We start from the raw sequence: 20,596 nt of genomic DNA, 5'->3' as shown, positions 1-20,596 counted from the left end.
TGCAGTATTTCTTTATATCCCAAAACACATTTGACTCAGAAACACACCTACACTTATTATCAAAAGTACCCATCATATGGAGTATCAGACAAAACTACTACTGAAGATGCAGCAAGTTATACTGGATGAAGAGTCATCAGTAGATGTAGAAGTAACTTCAGGTGAATCCCAGGGAAGTGTGCTGAGTCTTTTGCTGTTCACATTGTACATGATTTAGCAGTATTAATAATAACCTCAAACTTTTCGCAGATGAGACAGTTTTCTACAACAAAGTGCACTGTGAACGAAGCTGTACAGTCAGACTTGGATACGATTTCCAAGTGGTGCAATGACAAGCAACTTGCTTTAAAAGTTAAAAATGTAAAACTGTGCACTTCACAAAATGGGAAAAACATAGTATCCTATAAATATAATACTAGTGAGTCATAGCTGGACCCTGTAAACTCATAAAAATACTTGGTTGTAACACTTAGCAGGAAAATGAAGTGAAACACTCATATAAGCTCAGTTGTGGGTAAAGCAGATAGCAGACTTCAGTTTATTGGTAGGAAACTAGGGAAGTGCAATCACTCTACAAAAAAGACTGTTTACAAATCACTTATGCGATCCATCCTAGAATACTGCTCAAGTGTGTGGGACCCATACCAAGTAAGACTAGAAGGGGATACTGAACGTACCCAGGAAAGGGCAGTATGAATAGTCAACAGGTTTGTGTGACCCAAGGAACAGTGCCACTGAGCTGTTGAAAGAACCGAACTGGCAGACTCTTGAAGATAAACAGAAACTATTCCAAGAAAACCTACTCACAAAATTTCAAGAACTTGCTTTAAATGATGACTCTAGGAGGATACTACAACTCCCTACATACCATTTCCAAAGGGGTCATGATAATAAGATTAGATTAATTACAGCCTGCAGGGAGGCATCTAAATACTCATTTTCCCTGCACTCCATATGTGAATGGAATGGGAAAAGGCCCTAATAACTGGTACGGTGGGATGTATCCTCTCCCATGTACTTCACAGTGGTCTGCAGAGTATAGATGTAAATGCAGATGTAGTAGATGCACACAGTCTCAGATTCTATTACCGGTTTGTGACTGACATCAGCAAGGCATGATGGAGAACAAACCTCTCCACCTGCTGTGACAGAGTACTTGTTCTTTGAGCAGCTGACTTGCCAGTGTCTTTGAGGTCAAGGAACAAAAAGAGATGTGCAGAAATTAAAATGATCACAAACATCTGAAAAATTGTTATAACAACTGCCACTCTCTCTCAATTGTTGTTATCTATCATGAGGTACAAAGTAAGATAGACTTCACCTGTTCTCATAATTGAAGCACTACAAGAAAAACATTGTGAATAAAATACAGATGAGTTGACAAAAAACTATACACACACACACACACACACACACACACACACACACACACACACACACACACACACACACACTCTCTCTCTCTCTCTCTCTCTCTCTCTCTCTCTCTCTCTCTCTGGAGTGACATATCCAAGTGCAAATAGTAAATTTCTCCCACACACTGTCAAGATACCAGTGGATGCAAATACATCAATTACTAAGACACATATCAGATATCGAGCACTGCTTTCAGGAGATGGTGGACAGGCTTCAACAAAATGCTTGAAGAAATTGTGTTCCAAATATGATGTGGTACAGCAAACAAGTATCATTTTTCAGAATGAGATTTTCACTCTGCAGCGGAGTGTGCGCTGATATGAAACTTCCTGGCAGATTAAAACTGTGTGCCCGACCGAGACTCGAACTCGGGACCTTTGCCTTTCGCGGGCAAGGACAGCTTCTGTAAAGTTTGGAAGGTAGGAGACGAGGTACTGGCAGAAGTAAAGCTGTGAGTACCGGGCATGAGTCGTGCTTCGGTAGCTCAATTGGTAGAGCACTTGCCCGCGAAAGGCAAAGGTCCCGAGTTCGAGTCTCGGTCAGGCACACAGTTTTAATCTTCCAGGAAGTTTCAAGTATCATTTTATTTAAAATCAGAAGATATTTTTGATGTTGTTGTTGTGGTCTTCAGTCCAGAGACGTTTGATGCAGCTCTTCATGCTACTCTATCCTGTGCAAGCTTCTTCATCTCCCAGTACCTACTGCAACCTACATCCCTCTGAATCTGTTTAGTGTATTCATCTCTTGGTCTCCCTCTACAATTTTTACCCTCCACGCTGCCCTCCAATACTAAATTGGTGATCCCTTGATGCCTCAGAATATGCCCTACCAACCAATCCCTTCTTCTAGTCAAGTTGTGCCACAAAACACCTCTTCTCTCCAATTCTATTCAATACCCACTCATTAGTTATGTGATCTACCCATCTAATCTTCAGCATTCTTCTGTAGCACCACATTTCGAAAGCTTCTATTCTCTTCTTGTCTAAACTATTTATCGTCCACGTTTCACTTCCATACATGGCTACATTCCATACAAATACTGTCAGAAACGACTTCCTGACACTTAACTCTATACTCAATGTTAACATATTTCTCTTCTTCAGAAATGCTTTCCTTGCCATTGCCAGTCTACATTTTATATCCTCTCTACTTCGACCCTCATCAGTTATTTTGCTCCCCAAATAGCAAAACTCATTTAATACTTTAAGCATCTCATTTCCTAATCTAATTCCCACAGCGTCGCCTGATTTAATTCAACTACATTCCATTATTTTCGTTTTGCTTTTGTTGATGTTCATCTTATATCCTCCTTTCAAGATACTGTCCATTCCGTTCAGCTGCTCTTCCAGGTCCTGTGCTGTCTCTGACTGAATTACAATGTCATCGGCGAACCTCAACATTTTTATTTCTTCTCCACGGATTTTAATTCTTACTCCAGATTTTTCTTTTGTTTCCTTTACTGCTTGCTCAATATACAGATTGAATAACATCGGGGATAGGCTACAACCCTGTCTCACTCCCTTCCCAACCACTGCTTCCCTTTCATACCCCTCGACTCTTATAACTGCCATCTGGTTCCTGTACAAATTGTAAATAGCCCTTCACTCCCTGTGTTATTATATCCCTGCCACCTTTAGAATTTGAAAGGAAGTATTCCAGTCAACATTGTCAAAATCTTTCTCTAAGTCTACAAATGCTAGAAACGTAGGTTTGCCTTTCCTTAATCTATTTTCTAAGATAACTCGTAGGGTCAGTATTGCCTCACGTGTTCCAAAATTTCTACTGAATCCAAACTGATCTGCCCCGAGGTTGGCTTCGACCAGTTTTTCCATTTGTCTGTAAAGAATTCGTGTTAGTATTTTGCAGCCATGGCTTATTAAACTGATAGTTCAGTAATTTTCACATTTTCTTTGGGATTGGAATTATTATATTCTTCTTGAAGTTGGAGGGTATTTTGCCTGTCTCATACAACTTGCTCACTAGATGGTAGAGTTTTGTTAGGCCTGGCTCTCTCAAGGCTGTCAGTACTTCTAATGGAATGTTGTCTACTCCTGGGGCCTTTTTTCAACTTAGGTCTTTCAGTGCTCTGTCAAACTCTTCACACAGTATCATCTATATTCTCTTCCATTTCTATAATATTGTCCCCAAGAACATCGCCCTTGATTTGATTTGATTTCTTTATTAATCCATGTAACAAATTACATTGTGTGGATTTCGTCAGCAAAATCATATACAATACAATATACCTACAATTATACACATAAAATTAGTATTTACACACATTTTTGAGGTATCTAAAATTAGTTTTATATCCTTGTGTAGTTTGTAATTTTCTTATAGTACTGTACAATTTTTGATTTCATATTATAATTATTTCCTCATGTATTACAATGCAGGCTACTTTAATTACACTACATGTTTTAATTCAGATAGTCCGTTACTGTGTAATAACTTTTATTTAATAAAAAAAATTTTAGTTTTGTTTTGAACTGTCCGATTGTGTCAATATCTTTTTTTTTTGGGGCAATTTATTATATAATTTAACAGCATTGTACAACAAGCTCTGCTGAGTTTTAACTTTATTTTTCCTCTCTAGATGCAGATTGTATTGGTTTCTAGTTTCATAGCTGTGTACTAAAGAATTTTTCATATAGCAGTCAATATTTTTTTTTTACATACATAACACTTTGAAAAATGTATTCACAGGGGACAGTTAGGATTTCCAGCTTTTGGAAATGTTCAAGGCAGTGAGCCCTACTGCCACTCTTCGTTATTATACGAATTGCTCTTTTCTGTAATTTGAAAACTATTTGAATATTTTTACTGTTGACTCCCCAAAATATTATTCCATAGGTAATAACAGAGTGGATATAAGAAAAATATACAGATCTGACACATGTAGTATCACAAACTGCACTCAGAATTCTCAGAGCATAGCATGCTGTAGCAATTCTGTTACTAATTATTTTAATATGTTCTTCCCACTTTAACTGACTGTCAACATGCATACCAAGAAATTTTGTGTAGTCTACACATTCTATAGTTTCAATGTTTAACTTAAAGTTGTTATAGTGTGATTTTTTGCAGACATAGAAGTTAACAGCATTTGTTTTTTTAAGATTTAGTGTCAGTTTATTATTGGATGCCCACTCACGTACACTGTTTAGTGTTTGTTCGGCTTTTTCTTTTAGTGCATCTGGTGATTTGTCACTGATTAGAACATTTGAGTCATCTGCAAACAATATTGTTTGTCCACGCTTGATGCTCTGTGGGAAGTCGTTTATGTAAATGAGGAATAGTACTGGGCCAAGGACACTACCCTGTGGGACACCTATATTTACATAATTTGGGTCTGAAGTATACTTTGCAATATAGTTTGAGCAACTTGAAATATGTGAGATTTCAGTTATCTGTCTTCTATTTTTTAGATATGACTGGAACCACTTTTTCACAAGTCCCCTTATTCCAAGTTCATCTAACTTATTTAACAATATGTTGTGGTCTACTGTATCAAACGCTTTAGTTAGATCAAGAAATATACCTGTTGTGTAGTTCCCTTTATCTAATGCTTCTAGAATGTGTTTTGTGAGGTGTGCTGTTGCTGACTCTGTGCTTTTCCCTGATCGAAATCCAAACTGGTCAACAGACAGTAAGTTGTATTTATTTAAATAATTCATTAGCCTATCTTTCATAATAGTTTCTAATATTTTTGCAAAGCATGATAGTAGAGAAATTGGCCTATAATTTTCAATTATTCCTGCATCACCTTTTTTGAAGAGAGGTAGTAATTTTGCATATTTTAAATAGTCTGGAAAGTAGCCCTGCTTGAAAGATTGATTTATAATATCAACTAAAGGTGGAAGTAGGCTCTTGATACAGTCCTTAATTATAAAAATGGGGACTTCATCCAGACCAGCTGAGTTTTTGTTTTTCAGTTTGCTGACTGCTTTATAGACTTCTTCCTGTGTTGTAGGGAATAACACCATTGAGTGTGATACACCATTATTTGGCTTTTTGACCTGAGAGGCTGTTAGAAAATTTTGCTGTAATTTTATTCCTATGCTACTAAAATAATCATTTATATAGTTTGCCAAATATATTGGGTCTTTTATTAGAGTCCCTTCCTCTTTGATTTTCAAGTTTGACAGATTCATTTTCCTGGTACCAGTTTCCTGCTTCACAATCTTCCATACTGCCTTATTTTAGTTTTCAACAGAGTGCACTATTTTGGAGTTATGAGCTCTCTTTGCTGCAATCAATATTTTCCTATATGTTTTTCTATATCTTTTATAAAAGAGTGAGAAAGTAGGATTAGTTTGGCTGTGTTTAATGGAGCTCAGGTACTTGAGTGTTTCAGATGATTTTTTGATTCCTTTTGTGACCCACTTGCTTTTTCCTGTTGTTGGTAATGGACATAAACTTTAGGAAATGTTTCTTCAAAATTTAATTTAAACAATGTCATGAAATTTTTGAATTTTTCATTTGCATCTACCTCTGAGTATACTGAGTCCCATGTTTGTCCTGCTATCTGTTTGGCAAACTCATGTCTATTTTTTTTAGAAAAAATTCGTCTGTAAATATGCATTTTCTTTGTTTCTTCTGGAGCCACTTTTATATTAATGATTTGAGCTGAGTGATCAGATAATCCTAGCTCTGCTACCACCACCTCAAAGTTTTCTTTGCCTAAATCTGTTAATACCTGATCAACAGCTGTCTTTGAGTATTTTGTTATTCTGGTTGCACTGTTAACCATTGGAACTAAATTGAAACTTTGAGCAAGACTTTGTAATGAGTCCCATGTAGAATCAGGATTCAGTTTATCCACATTCAGGTCTCCACATATGAGAATGTGGTTCTTTGGAGTGGATATCTTGTCAAGAACATGATTAAGTTTGGAGAAAAAGATATTGAAGTCTCCACTAGGAGATCTGTATATACATAAGATAATCAAATTCCTACACCTGTATTGGTCCCTGATTTCAACTGCTGCCAGTTCAAAATTTTGCTGTTCACTGATTACACATAAATCGCTTCTGGTCTTATACTGATAATTTTGTTTTACATAAATACAACACCCTCCACACTTCATAGAAGTCCTACAGTATGCACACGCTAAATTATAAGACTGCAAGACTAACTGATTAATTTCAGCCTCATTGCACCAATGCTCAGTGAGACAGACAACTGAGCACTCTGTAGACTCCAGCTCCACTTCTAGCTGTTGAGTCTTATTTGCTAGGGAACATATATTTTGGTGAACAACTGTTAAGTAATTTTTTCCAGCGCTATTTGCATTCCCACTTTTTTTCGTTTTAATGTCGTTCTGTTTTGGTTCAACTGCGTCCTTATAACGATTACACTCAAGTTTTTTGTTTGCATATGGTATTCTTCGATAGTCACCCCCTGCAGACCGTATTAGTTTCCCTTATTTTTTATAATTTTACATAAATCCAGGAGCATTTTACTGAAAGTCATTGCACCTAGTATGTCTAGCTGCAGACCATCCCTACCCAGACATTTGTCGTCGAGAAATTTATTTGGGTCAACAAATACAACACCAAGCACTGTTCCCTAATGCCAGTGTTTATTTTGTTTGTATACGCGTTACTCACCGATCTTCTTTGTAGAATTCCGTTGATAACAATTCTGGAGCTTGTAAACAAACCTTTGGCTGACCGAATTACATTACGAATATCATTTATGATTTCTTCTTGTCTGCTGCTTCTAATAGAGTTTGTCCCTACGTGAATTATCACGCCCTTAAAATTTGTGTTGGAATCATTGTTGTTTTGGTTGGATTTTTCCGTGTTCCTAATGTTGTTGAAATGTTTCACAATCTGCTGTGGTCGGATTCCAGGAAGAACATCGACTTTACAGTTCGGAACACAGTCTAACATAACAGTCGCGACACTTCGCCTCGATTTTGTTGCCTACAGCGCCCCAAGCGGCTGGTAGGTTGAACTGTGAGTTCGGCGCGATCGTGAAGGGGAATAGTGATTGATTATTTTGATATATACAATGGTTTGTACCATCGGTAGCGTTTGTAGCGCAATAAATTGCAGCAACAACAGGAAGAAGACACCACAGCTGTCTCTTTTTAGCTTTCCTAAGGATCCTGAGACGTATATACCATCATGTTACTAAACTGTATCGCCAGGATTCACTTGCAAACTATATGTGTATAAATGATGAATGTATCGTTTTAGGAGCAGAAAATGGCTTGTTAATAGCAGACGAGAAGACCTTATGAAGAAAGACCCAGTTTACCCGCATAATAATATTAGGTTTTGTCCGCTGCATTTCGAAGAAAACCAGTTCATGAACGCAGACAATAACAAACTCGTGTGGAATGCAGTACCCACACTGTTTGACATCCTAAATAAGCCACCTCAACTGACGATGAAGAGGAAACTGCCACAAAGATTCGACAGTCAATCTAAAGCTGTAAAACAGTCGTATGACACAGAAGCAGCCAGTTCAGCTCTCCATGTATCAGTGCCAGATTCGTGAGAATCGTCACCACAGACGTGCTTTGACGATAAAGTGGTTAGATTAAGTGCAGCTTTTCACGTCTTACAAAAGCGTGTGAAGTGTCAGAATGTGCAGATCGAGCGAAACTATTACGGGGCAAGGAAAGTGCCAACAGACAGATTGTTTGAAAATTATTCAAATATTTGGTTTTTCGTGAAATGTAATGTAATCAGCTCATTATAATGTTTTCAGCATATTTCTGCCACTATTTGGCAGTTGCTTTACCCACTTTGAATAATATAAAGATTAAGGTCGTACTTGTGGCAACAGGCAACAGTGACACACACAGTAGGCCTACAGAACGATAAACGAGCTGTCGATCGCTTTTGCATGTTGTGGTACATGTCTGTGCTTGTTACATGTGAATCTGTGTGTTTATATTCTTTTGATATCAACGTGGTAAGCTGCAATTCTGTCCAATGTCACAAGTGTTTCTTCACGAATGTGTTGCAGCTTGCCACTCTATTCATGGTTTTTGTCCATACTTGCGCTTATTTTAGAATCATTAATAGAAACATATATGACTTACGATACTAAACAAATTCTTGGAGGCAAGAAAATAACTCGAATAATTCGGAAATTACGTAGGAAATGGATGTAAACAAACATTATGCTTACAACGCGTCTGACGTTCACCTTACCTGCCGCTTGGAGCGCTAGTGTCGCTCCATCTGTCAAACGGCAACAACTTTTACAGCAGTGAGTGTCGCGACTGTTATGTTAAGGTACGTTTACACTGGGATACATGTATCGCGACATGTATGAGCGACATGTCAAGGTGCGTTTACACTGCCATTTGTATCGGCACATGTATGAGATACATGTATATGCGACTTTGCGACATGTATCGCGACTTGTATGAGTTGACAAGTATCAACCTCATACATGTATGAGCGTGCGTTTACACTGGTTGATATGTATCACTGTGCGATAGCTTTCGACGACGATTTGGAAGATTTCACATTTTTATGTGCTGGTACACTTGCTCTTTTGGAAGATGATAGGAAGAAAAGGCGGAGGAAGCGTAGATGGTGGCAGAGAGAGTTTCTCGCGAATTAACGCTAAAGGATGGCGCATATTTTAGAAATTATGTTAGGATGAGTATGGAGGATTTCCATGGTTTGTTATCACTTGTGGCTCCTCTTGTGTCCAAAACCAACACCAACTTTCGGGAAGCGATTCCACCAGAGGATCAGTTGGCAGTAACACTCCGTTTTTTGGCCACTGGGGATTCCTCTTGAAACGAAGATTTCATTACAAAACATTTGCATTGTCGCGCGATCGCTAATGCCAACGTCTCACACACGATTGTCGGCTTCCGTTGTCAACATTATCACGCGAGGCCGCCGGAATAATAGCAAAAAATTGATATACGTGCCAGATGCATGAAAAAATTATAGAATGTATTACATACTCTGATATATATAAAACTTTTACCTTCACTTCTTGGAATAAAACTTGCACAATATCCCCGCAAACACGAAGAATAATGTTGCATATGGCACTTTTTGATGTTCTATGCAGATACATTAACGTCGAAACGATAGTCGGCACCTCCAAAACTCAAACAGCCGCCAAAGAGCCTGGTACTATGCATGCGCTAATCGTCAAAATAAGCAGCAGGCGACAAGACGACAGGAAATGATAGTACTGCGCATGCGCGAGTTCTTCAAATGTCGCTCATACATGTCGCGTATATGGCCAAAAAGCGATATACAAAATGTATACGCGACATGTATGAGCTCGAGGGTCCGCATACAAGTTCCGTGAATTTTTGTATGAGGTGATGTATCGCGACATGTCAAATTGACAAGTCGCTCATACATGTCGCGATACATGTATCCCAGTGTAAACGTACCTTCAATTTGACATGTCGCGATACATCACCTCATACAAAAATTCACGGAACTTGTATGCGGACCCTCGAGCTCATACATGTCGCGTATACATTTTGTATATCGCTTTTTGGCCATATACGCGACATGTATGAGCGACATTTGAAGAACTCGCGCATGCGCAGTACTATCATTTCCTGTCGTCTTGTCGACTGCCGCTTATTTCGACGATTAGCGTATGCGTAGTACCAGGCTCTTTGGCGGCTGTTTGAGTTTTGAAGGTGCCGACTGTCGTTTCGACGTTAATGTATCTGCATAAAATATCAAAAAGTGCCATATGCAACATTATTCTTCGTGTTTGCGAGGCCATTGTGCAAGGGTAAAAGTTTTATATATATCAGAGTATGTCATACATTAAATAATTTTTTCATGCATCTGGCACGTATATCAATGTTTTGCTGTTATTCCCGCGGCCTCGCGTGATAATGTTGACAACGGATGCCGACAATCGTGTGTGAGACGTCGGCATTAGCAATCGCGCGACAATGCAAATGTTTTGTCATGAAATCTTCGATTTACGAGGAATCTCCAATGGCTAAAAAACGGAGTGTTATTGCCAACTGGTCCTCTGGTGGAATCGCTTCCCGAAAGTTTGTGTTGGTTTTGGACACAAGAAGAGCCACAAGTGATAACAAACCGCGGAAATCCTCCATACTCATCCTAACATAATTTCTAAAATATGGCGTTAATTCGCGAGAAACTCTCTGTGCCACCATCTACGCTTCCTCCGCCTTTTCTTCCTATCATTTTCCAAAAGAGCAAGTGTATCAGCACATAAAAATGTGAAAACTTCCAAATCGTCGTCGGAAGCTATCGCACAGTGATACATATCAACCAGTGTAAATGCACGCTCATACATGTATGAGGTTGATACTTGTCAACTCATACAAGTCGCGATACATGTCGCAAAGTCGTATATACATGTATCTCATACATGTGCCGATACAAATCGCAGTGTAAACGCACCTTTAGAGTTAGACTGTGGTTCGGAACCACTACATTTTTTAACATGGAATCGCCGATAACAAAGAAATCACTTTTGTCGATCTGTTTTGCTGGGTTTCTTTCACATTTATCTTTGTTCTTATACGTCACACTTTTCCACTTATATTTGCTTACAGATTTACCGCACGAATAGTTTTCCGCCACTGTTTTCACTGGGATTTGCATATGCGAGTTTACACAGGTTTGTTTACTTCCCAATAACGGGGTTTGCACGCGGGAGTTTATTGAATTTCCACATGTTTCGCTTTCTGCCACTGTTTTTGCCGGAATATGCACATGTAAGTTTTCACGGTTTTGTTTTTTGCTCGCGAACGGAGTTTGCACAAAAGAGTCCTCACATTTGTTTGTTTTGTTCTGTAATGGGTTTCCACATACGCAGCTTGCCGATTCACTTTTTAGCTTTGCGTTTTCTTCTTTCAGAGACTGAATCTCTTTTTTGAGAGTTCCGATATCACTTTGTAGCACTTTAATTATTTCTTCTTTTGACTTTATGGTACTTACAAGTTCTGATGTTTCCCACTGCAAGCAGTCGGTGCATGTCCACGGAACTTCGTCACTAATGAATTTCAGGTTCACTTTTGCGCACTTCTCATGAAGCCAAAAATTGCACTTTACGCATAAGATTCTTTTTATCACACGTTTTCTGCATTGCTTACATGTAGAACCGCTGATTTTTTTCCTTTTTAGTAGAGACAGACGTGTCGTTACACTTTTCATTCGGCGCCATCTTGCATGCCCTTGTATAGACCCTCTGTATAATCCTTCCACCTTTGTGCTTTCCCTTCTTTGCTTAGAACTGGGTTTCCATCTGAGCTCTTGATATGCATGCAAGTGGTTCACTTTCCTCCAAAGGTCTCTTTAATTTTCCTATAGGCAATATCTTTCTTACGCTAGTGAGTGGTTTGCTTTTCTCCAAAGGTCTCTTTAATTTTCCTGTAGGCAATATCTATCTTACCCCTAGTGATATGCACCTCTACATCCTTACATTTGTCCTCTAGCCATCCCTGCTTAGCCATTTTGCACTTCCTGTCAATCTCATTTTTGAAACGTTTGTATTCCTTTTTGCCTGATTCATTTACTGCATTTTTATATTTTCTCCTTTCATTAATTACATTCAATATCTCTTGTTACCCAAGGATTTCAATTAGCCCTCATCTTTTTACCTACTTGATCCTCTGCTGCCTTCACCATCTCTCAAAGCTACCCATTCTTCTTCTACTGTATTTCTTTCCCCCATTCTTGTCAATTGCTCCCTAATGCTCTCCCTGAAGCTCTCTACGACCTCTGGTTCTTTCAGTTTATCCAGGTCCCATCTCCTCAAATTCCCACCTTTTTGCAGTTTCTTCAGTTTTAATCTACAGTTCGTAACCAATAGATTGTGGTCAGGGTCCACATCTGCCCCTGGAAATGTCTTACAATTTAAAACTTGGTTCCTGAATCTCTGTCTTACCATTATATAATCTATCTGATACCTTCTAGTATCTCCAGGCTTCTTCCATGTATACAACCTTCCTTTATGATTCTTGAACCAAGTGTTAGCTATGATCAAGTTATGCTCTGTGCAAAATTCTACCCGGCAGCTTCCTCTTTCATTCTTTACTCCCATTCTGTATTCACCTACTACTGTTTCTTCTCTTCATTTTCCTTCTATCGAGTTCCAGTCACCCATGACTATTAAATTTTCGTCTCCCATCACTATCTGAATAATTTCTTTTATCTCATCATACATTTCATCAATCTCTTCGTCATCTGCAGAGCTAGTTGGCATATAAACTTGTACTATTGTGGTGGTCATGGGCTTCATATCTATCTTGGCCACAGTAATGTGTTCACTATGTTGTTTGTAGTAGCTTACCCGCACTCCTATTTTCCTATTCATTATTAAACCTACTCCTGCATTACCCCCATTTGATTTTGTATTCATAATCCTGTATTCACCTGACCAGAAGTCTTGTTCCTACTGCCACCGATCTTCACTAATTCCCACTACATCTAACTTTAACCTATCCATTTCCCTTTTTAAATTTTCTAACCTACCTGACATTCCACGCTCCGATCCGTAGAACACCAGTTTTCTTTCTCCTGATAACAAAGTCCTCCTGAGTAGTCCCCGCCCGGAGATCCGAATGGGAGACTATTTTACCTCTGGAATATTTTACCAAAGAGGACACCTTCATCATTTAACCATACAGCAAAGCTGCATGCCCTTGGGAAAAATTACGGCTGTAGTTCCCCCACAGAACAAGAAAAAAGAGAAACGCAACTCCCGTGTTAAAAGTGGGAAAAACAGACTGACAGCAGCACCTCAAATGGTATGGAGATGAACTAAAATATGAAAACATTGCGGGTTGCATCCCCCCATAGTTTACTTACGTTGTAGGTTTTTATTTTTATTTTCATTCTATTACCTTATTTTTCTGGGCGTGCAATGTAATTATTTTGGCTGGCATCATAATAAAGTAATTGAAACACAGCTACAGCACACTGTACTACAGCAGAGAGAAACCTGTTCATTGATATTTTCAGTCTATTTTTGACGTTTGCATCTGACAAACAAGAAAACGTGATAGGAGCAGTGACTGTCAGGAACAAACGTCAAAAATAGACTTTTAAATTGACATGCTTATATTATTATCTATCAACATGTAAAAGCTCCTGCATGTTTTATGGCTCATAAGAACTCGATGCAACACTTGACACTGAGAGCAAGACGAAACAAGCTTGTGGTGTAAATAACTGAAGCAAAAGAAAAATAAGATTGTAGCAGCTAAACTGGACTACAAATATTCCTGAATAATGTCATTATTTTTATGTCATACAAGCTTCTGGATCAATGGAGAAAAAAAGCCTATTATTAAGAGAATAAGCAGCAGTTAAAGAGGTTCAATTAAGAAATATTTATCACAGTATTAATTAATGAAGAATTCTAAAATTTGTTACAACTATGTTGCAGGACTATAAGTTCTGAGTAACTGCCCAGCAAACTTGCACTACTGACCATTAATTTCTTAAAAAGGTTCCTACATCTTACTACTGTTAATGCTTCAACACAAAAAAGAAAACATCAATGCCAAGTACCAAAAGCAGGATAGGTGGATAAAAACAGTGAAATGAAAACAAAACTTACTTTTTATTTCTCAAGCACACGAGAAAAATTTTATTTTAGTTGTTATAAAGCTTTAAACAGTTTACTGATTTTGTCTTTAACAATATCAAGTCTTTTATTACTGATGGTGTGCTTCCAATCTTTTACATACTTGTAAATCAATAGAGGTACACATTGTCTTAAAATATACTGTTCAGAAAAATGGGCCTTGCAAAATGTTATTTCCTCTGGAAACTTAAACAGTGAATAGAATGTATTATCCAATTGTTCCTGGTGTCCACATTTATCTAAGAATGCATACAACTGACTATGAACATATGCTACAAAGGACATTAAGCTGTCACTAGCATACAATAATTTTGGGTTTAAAGCCTCATATTCTATGAAACTTGTAAATAAATGATGCTCTGTGGGTGTTGGTGAGAACAGAGTTGTTTTACAGTCACTACAGTTGGTTTCAGATATTACACCCATCTTTTGTAGAATGTAACCAGCTACATATGCTAGTGCTTGTCTGTCCTTTCTTACATGAGCCCCACCACTACCAGCAGCAGCTTCATTATCAGCAAGAGCACAATATAAAGCACTTTGATCCATAATGGAATGGTCTGTTGTGGAGTCAAGAAAGTTGTCATAACTAGTTCTCAAAAATTGCTTAATGGCATGCATCTATCATCCTCACAATTACCTAGTGACTTTGTAGGTAAGGATATGTTATTGACTATAACTGTTTTCAATGCTGCTTTGAACTGCAAGCAAGTTGGGTTGGTGTTTGCAACACCATGCTGCCTCACACAACAAAATACATTCTCCACTGGGTCTTGATTGAAAGCCCCCATGCTTAAAAAATTAAAGCCATTTTTTTTAATCTGTTCCAAATGAACATCAGTGATCTTATTGTAATTTGCCACCCACTTATGAAACTGAACATAGTTGTCTTATTTCTCCCTGTGCCTAGCTCCAACACTTTCCAATTTTCCATTTCCTATAACAGACTGTACCACATTTCAATATGTGGGGACTCTGCAGAGAGGGCACACTTATAAGATTTGCCATCTTGTGGATAACAATAGGAACTGTTCAGTGAATCAAATAAACAATCCATCTTTTCAACAAATTCTGCAATGCATATTGCCTCAGCAGGTTAGATATTAAATGCCACGTAAGTTTCAATAACTGCAGCAACTGTATGACTAAGCTGGGCTGCAGCTACCTTGACTTTCATTTTATTAAAAGAATCCTCTAATTCAAAATGATTCCTATGTAGTTTTAGCAATGTCTTAAACAACTTCTGCTGATCCAGAAGAAAAGCCTTGTGAATATATTCAAAACTAGCCTCTTTTTTAAACCCAAACTGTATTTTATTTCCTAGCAGAGTATTTTTAGTATTTTTTAATAGATGTAGGACATCATAAATGACTGCAATAGGTTCATCTCTGACTAAAAAATGAAATGGACTGGACTCAGCAGATTTCTCACAGCAGAGTTCCTTCAGTGCTCTCTGGTTGGTTGCACCCAGGTCACAAACTGTACAAACTACCTTTAGCCCTATTTCTTGCAATTGCCTTATGACATAGGTAATAAGACTTTTTAATGTGATACTTGAAACTGAGTTGTGAGTGAAATAATAAGCAACAACCTGCTTCCTGCTTTTATGTATGCTTCCAACCATGAAAAGTAATGCATGATTTGCATGAACATTTGATCTCCCTAAATCTTGAAATCCTGAAATTTCTTGTTTGCTTGCACTATAATACAACCCTCTTTCTAAAGACATTTCATCAAACAACAAAGCACAATATTTGTCACTGTTGTTCATTACTTCAACTTCTGCTTTCATTACATTCATGACCGAAGTATTCAATCCTGGTTCAAAAGGTATAGAAGACAATAGACATTTCAGATACCTCACAGAAGGAAGATAAAAATGAACAGACAAATATTTGTATAGGCGGGGACATTGTTTGTAAAAGGATAAAGCAAATACTTTGTCCTCGGTTGTCCATCGCCCTGCATTTGCTGATCGATGATCATTTCGTAATTGGCTGTTTATGAAATCTTTGGCAACAGAGTTTAAATTAGATTCTATGACAGAGAAAGCATTGCTGTCATATAAATCTTTAAGTGCTTTCAGTTCTGATTTTTCATGATGTAGCTTTGCTTTCAGTTTTGATAGCCTTGTTAGAGTATTCCTACAAATCTTGTACATTTTTGATTTTGTTGGAGTTAAGTCTGCTTTTGAAACCCCTGTACCTAAAACCTCATTTTCCTCATTACAAAATGTTTCAGATAAGAATGCGTACTCACTATCTGCAGATTCATTTTGAGGGGAGATAAAAAATTTAAGAGGTGCATCACTCAATGAATTACTCTGCCCAGCACAACTAGTGCTGGGTAATTCTCTAACACCAGTTTCACCTCTGGTATTGGCACCAGTATAATAAAGATTTTCCATGGTACTACTAGTGCTTGGCAAGTCTAATTCACTATTAATACCAGTTTCAACTGATCCACTTCTGGTACAAACACCTACATGAGAACTACTTGCCACAGCACAACAAAGGCTTTGCAGTTCATTAACACCAGTTTCACTTCTGGTATTAGCAGCTGTAAAATGAACAGTTGCCATAGCACCACTAGTGCTTGGTAGGCCCAATTCACTATTAACAACAGTCTCATCTGATTCACAACGGATTTTGGCAATGTCACAAGGAACACCTGTCACATGGTTTGGAAACACACCCCTGTTTAGCCTATGCCTACTTTTATTCATAAAATCTTCTTCGAAAAAATGATCTTCACAAACAAAATAAGAAGCACAGTTCGCATCTGGTGACAGTTTACAAACACTCTTCCACTTTAGAAGCAACTCTTGAGGTTGTTTTGGAAACCTGTAGAAATGCTTGTTGCAAATTTCCTCCGTTGAACCCACGTAATAGCCAGATGAACAGCTGGGGAACTTGCACGAGTATTTCAATGTCAATCTTTTGTGTTGAATATTCTGAAAGAAACATAAACGTCTCCATTAAATAAAACTACTACAGACATATCAAAGTTATTTAAATAAACAAACGGATACCACACTGCTTAATTCATGATAGAAGAGAATACATTTCATTTATATGCTACGAGATTATTTAATGAAAAAATAAATGTCTTACCTTACAATTAATTGTGGACATTTTTCAGCAGGAAATTTCTTCAATTTCACGGTGAGCTTTATGAATTTAAAGTAAAAAATCTGTTTATAATGAAAATGAGTAGTATGTAAATATGAAACAAATACAAAGACGACTGTAACCAAGGACCACAGGCTTCAGTGCAGAGCAAGACAATAGAATATTTCAAAACAACCACCATTGGAGTTTAGACAGCTCTCATTGGTCAATTCCAGCTTCGTTTGACCCCTAGCGCCTCTATGTGGCTTGTTGCCTCTTCGCCCATATAGCTTTCACCCCCGGGGTTTCCCCTTGCTTTCAGCCGTTTGCAGTACCAGCACAGCAAGGCCGTTTTGGTTAGTGTTACAAGACCAGATCAGTCAATCATCCAAACTGTTGCCCCTGCAACTACTGAAAAGGCTGCTGCCTCTCTTCAGGAACCACACATTTGTCTGGCCTCTCAACAGATACCCCTCCATTGTGGTTGCACCTACAGTACGGCTATCTGTATCACTGAGGCATGCAAGCCTCCCCGCCAATGGCACGGTCCATGTTTCATAGTTTTAACAATTACAATATCAGAAGTCATAACAAATAATGATAGCAGATGTGTGGTTCGAAAATCAGGAGAAGGCGGGGGGGATAGTAAAATCATAATGTGTTGTTGCTTGCTGAGTGTGGTCACTTTTTATATTGTACATATTGTATAATGTTGTGCTGAGTTAACAAAGTTGATAAAGAGAAAATAAATAGTAAATTGTATAACAACACAAAATATTCTGACAAATAAAATTACCCTATTTTTTTATTACATTACAAGTTTTGCTAGTTTATTTGATGTGCCTGTTATCTTACATCGGTGCCAGTTACTCTTTTAATGTGAAAGAATTCCAAAGGATGGAGTTATCAAATGCAGATATTTATATTACAGTTTTGTTCTTATAAACAGTTTCTCTACGCAGTTCCAAAAATTTGCAACTGCTTCTCATTTTACCATAACATCTTACATGGAATAAATAAAACAATATTTTACACTGATACAGCACGGAATTTCTCTATGGTGCTTCGTTGTCCTCTTGTTCCAAAATAGATTTGAAGGAGAATGGTGTAAAAAGGTAGCCAGTACCTGTATAAAATTTGCTCATAAACTCCACCCTGTAACAAAAGAAGATTGTAGGTATTTACATCTGAGCTAAAATTTCATAAAGTAGGTGAACTAAAATAATAGACAACAACTGGATACTGGTACTTCATGTAAAATTAAGAGGAATGATGCACAGTAATGGTCCTGGAAACTATTAGTTCCCAAGCTGTATAGTGAAGACCTGGCAGACAATTTTTTTGCAGATGATTCAGTTACCTGTTGTGAGAAACTATCTGAAAACAGCTGCACAGGTATCCATTCAGATCTTGATAAGATTTTAAAGAGGTGGAAAGCTTGTTTTAAATGTTCAGAAATGAAAAATTGTGCACTTCACAACACACATAAAAGAAGTATCCTGTGACTACAATGAGTCACAACTAGAATCAACTGATATACAAATATGTAGGCGCAACAACATTTACATAAATGAAATGGAACAGTCCTATTGGAGCAGTCATAGATAGGGCAGGAGGCAGATTTCAGTGCATTGGCAGGATACTGGGAAAATGCAGTCAATCTACATCCACATCATACTCTGCAAGCCACCTAATGGTGTGTGGCCGAGGATTGTCAGTAAGCATCTGTATTGGCTCATTGTGGTCATTACATGAGATGTACAAGGGTAATCCCAAAAGTAAGGTCTCCTATTTTTTTATAAGTACATAGACCTGTTTATTTCTACAATGGTTTACATCAGTTTACAGCTTGAACGTTTAGCTATTTTTCAACATAATCAACATTTCTGTCGATGCATTTTTGTAGACGCTTTGGCAGTTTTTGTGTGCCCATGTCATACCAGCTCACCACCAGCTCTGCGGCTTTGGTGAAGAAGGATGCCGCCACTGGCATGATTGGTCTCAGGTGTAAAGTGGTATGCCCAGGTTTCACCACCCATGACAGTCAAAGCCAGAAAGTTGTCCTGTTCAGCTGCAAGGCAGTGAAGAAATGCACGGGAAGCATCAACTCATTGCTGCATGTGGTCTCAGGTCAGCATACGTGGCACCCATCTTGCGCACACCTTCCGGTAGTTCAATGTTTCTGTTAAAATTCTGTGAGTGGTGCTTCGGGAAACCTCAGGAACCAATGTGCAAAGATCATCCAGGGTGATCCGCTGATCTTCACACATGCTTTGCTCAACCTTCAACACTGTCTCCTCAGAAACGGATGGTCTCCCACTCCTTTGTTCATCATGAATTTTGGTCTAATAGGGATTCCAGATAGATGAAGAATACTCCAGAATCTGGCAAACAAGTGCCTTGTAAGCCATTTCTTTCTTGCGTGAGTTACATTTCCTTAAGGTTCTTCCGATGAATCTGAGTCTTGTGTCTGCTTTTCCCATTATCTGTTTTGTACGATCATTCCCCTTAAGGTCACTCTGGATAGTTACGCCTGGATATTTTATGGCAGATGCTGTCTCCAACTGTTTGTCATCAATAGTGTAGTGGATTTCTTTTCCTATGTATGCGCAATATGATACATTTATTTACAGTATGTGTCAACTGACAGAGTCTGCACCATTCATCAATTCCCTGCAGGTCATTCAGCAAATTCTTACTATCTTCTGGCATTACTACTTTAGTATAAACAGCTGCATCATGTGCAAATAGCCTCGAAGAGCATCCTACAAAGGACTGTGCATGGCATCTTATAATACTGCTCAAGTACGTGGGGTCCATACCAAACAGGACTAACAGGGGGACGCAGAATGTATGGGAAGAAGGATTATATGAATGGTCACAGGTTTGTGTGACTCAAAGCAGAATGTCAGAAAACTGTTAAAAAACCTGAACAGGAAGATTCTTAAAGATAGATATTAATTATCCTTTGAAAGCCCACTTAAAAAATTGGGAATCAGTATTAAGTAAAGAATCTTGATAAAGTCTTCACCCTCTTTGTATTGCTCTCCTACATACTGTGAAGACAAAGGTAGACTAATTACAGCATGTGCAAAGTCATTAAAGCTTTCATTCTTCCTGTATATCATATGGCACTGGATTAGGAAGAAATGTTAACATGTAATCCAATTACATATCCCCTGCTACACACTACACAGTAATTTGCTGAGAATGAATGTAGATGTAGATGTGTTGGAATATGCTAGGCACAGTATTTGTTGTCTCAAATCCTTTCACAACCCACAGTAGCTGTTTTAGTATTGATAGATGCTACATCAGCTATCAGAAATAATCCATTAGAAGGAATTCTAATGATTTAAATCAGATAAGGATGGAGTCCACAGAATTTGCCCGCTTCAACCTGTATACTAGCTAGTAACTTTACGCGAACGTGTCATTGATCACGAATGCTGAAATATGCAGTAGTGCCACCATGGACAAAGATC

The 20,596-nt window shown here is 38.1% G+C and overlaps 1 protein-coding gene across 1 annotated transcript in view; it reads right to left on the bottom strand.

Moving 5' to 3' along the window:
- Positions 1 to 18,143: 18,143 nt before the first annotated feature.
- LOC126483942 (V-type proton ATPase 116 kDa subunit a 1-like) overlaps positions 18,144 to 20,596 on the bottom strand; it is a 195,985-nt gene continuing 193,532 nt past the window's right edge. The window contains exon 16 of the mRNA XM_050107230.1: positions 18,144 to 18,266. Coding sequence (XP_049963187.1) covers positions 18,167 to 18,266 — 100 coding nt within the window. The 3' untranslated portion in view covers positions 18,144 to 18,166. The remainder of the gene's footprint in view (positions 18,267 to 20,596) is intronic.

This window comes from Schistocerca serialis, chromosome 6 (assembly GCF_023864345.2).
Source record: "Schistocerca serialis cubense isolate TAMUIC-IGC-003099 chromosome 6, iqSchSeri2.2, whole genome shotgun sequence".
Classification (NCBI taxonomy): Eukaryota; Metazoa; Arthropoda; class Insecta; order Orthoptera; family Acrididae; genus Schistocerca; species Schistocerca serialis.
Note: the sequence above shows the minus strand (reverse complement) of the source record. Positions and strands in the feature narration are given on the sequence as shown.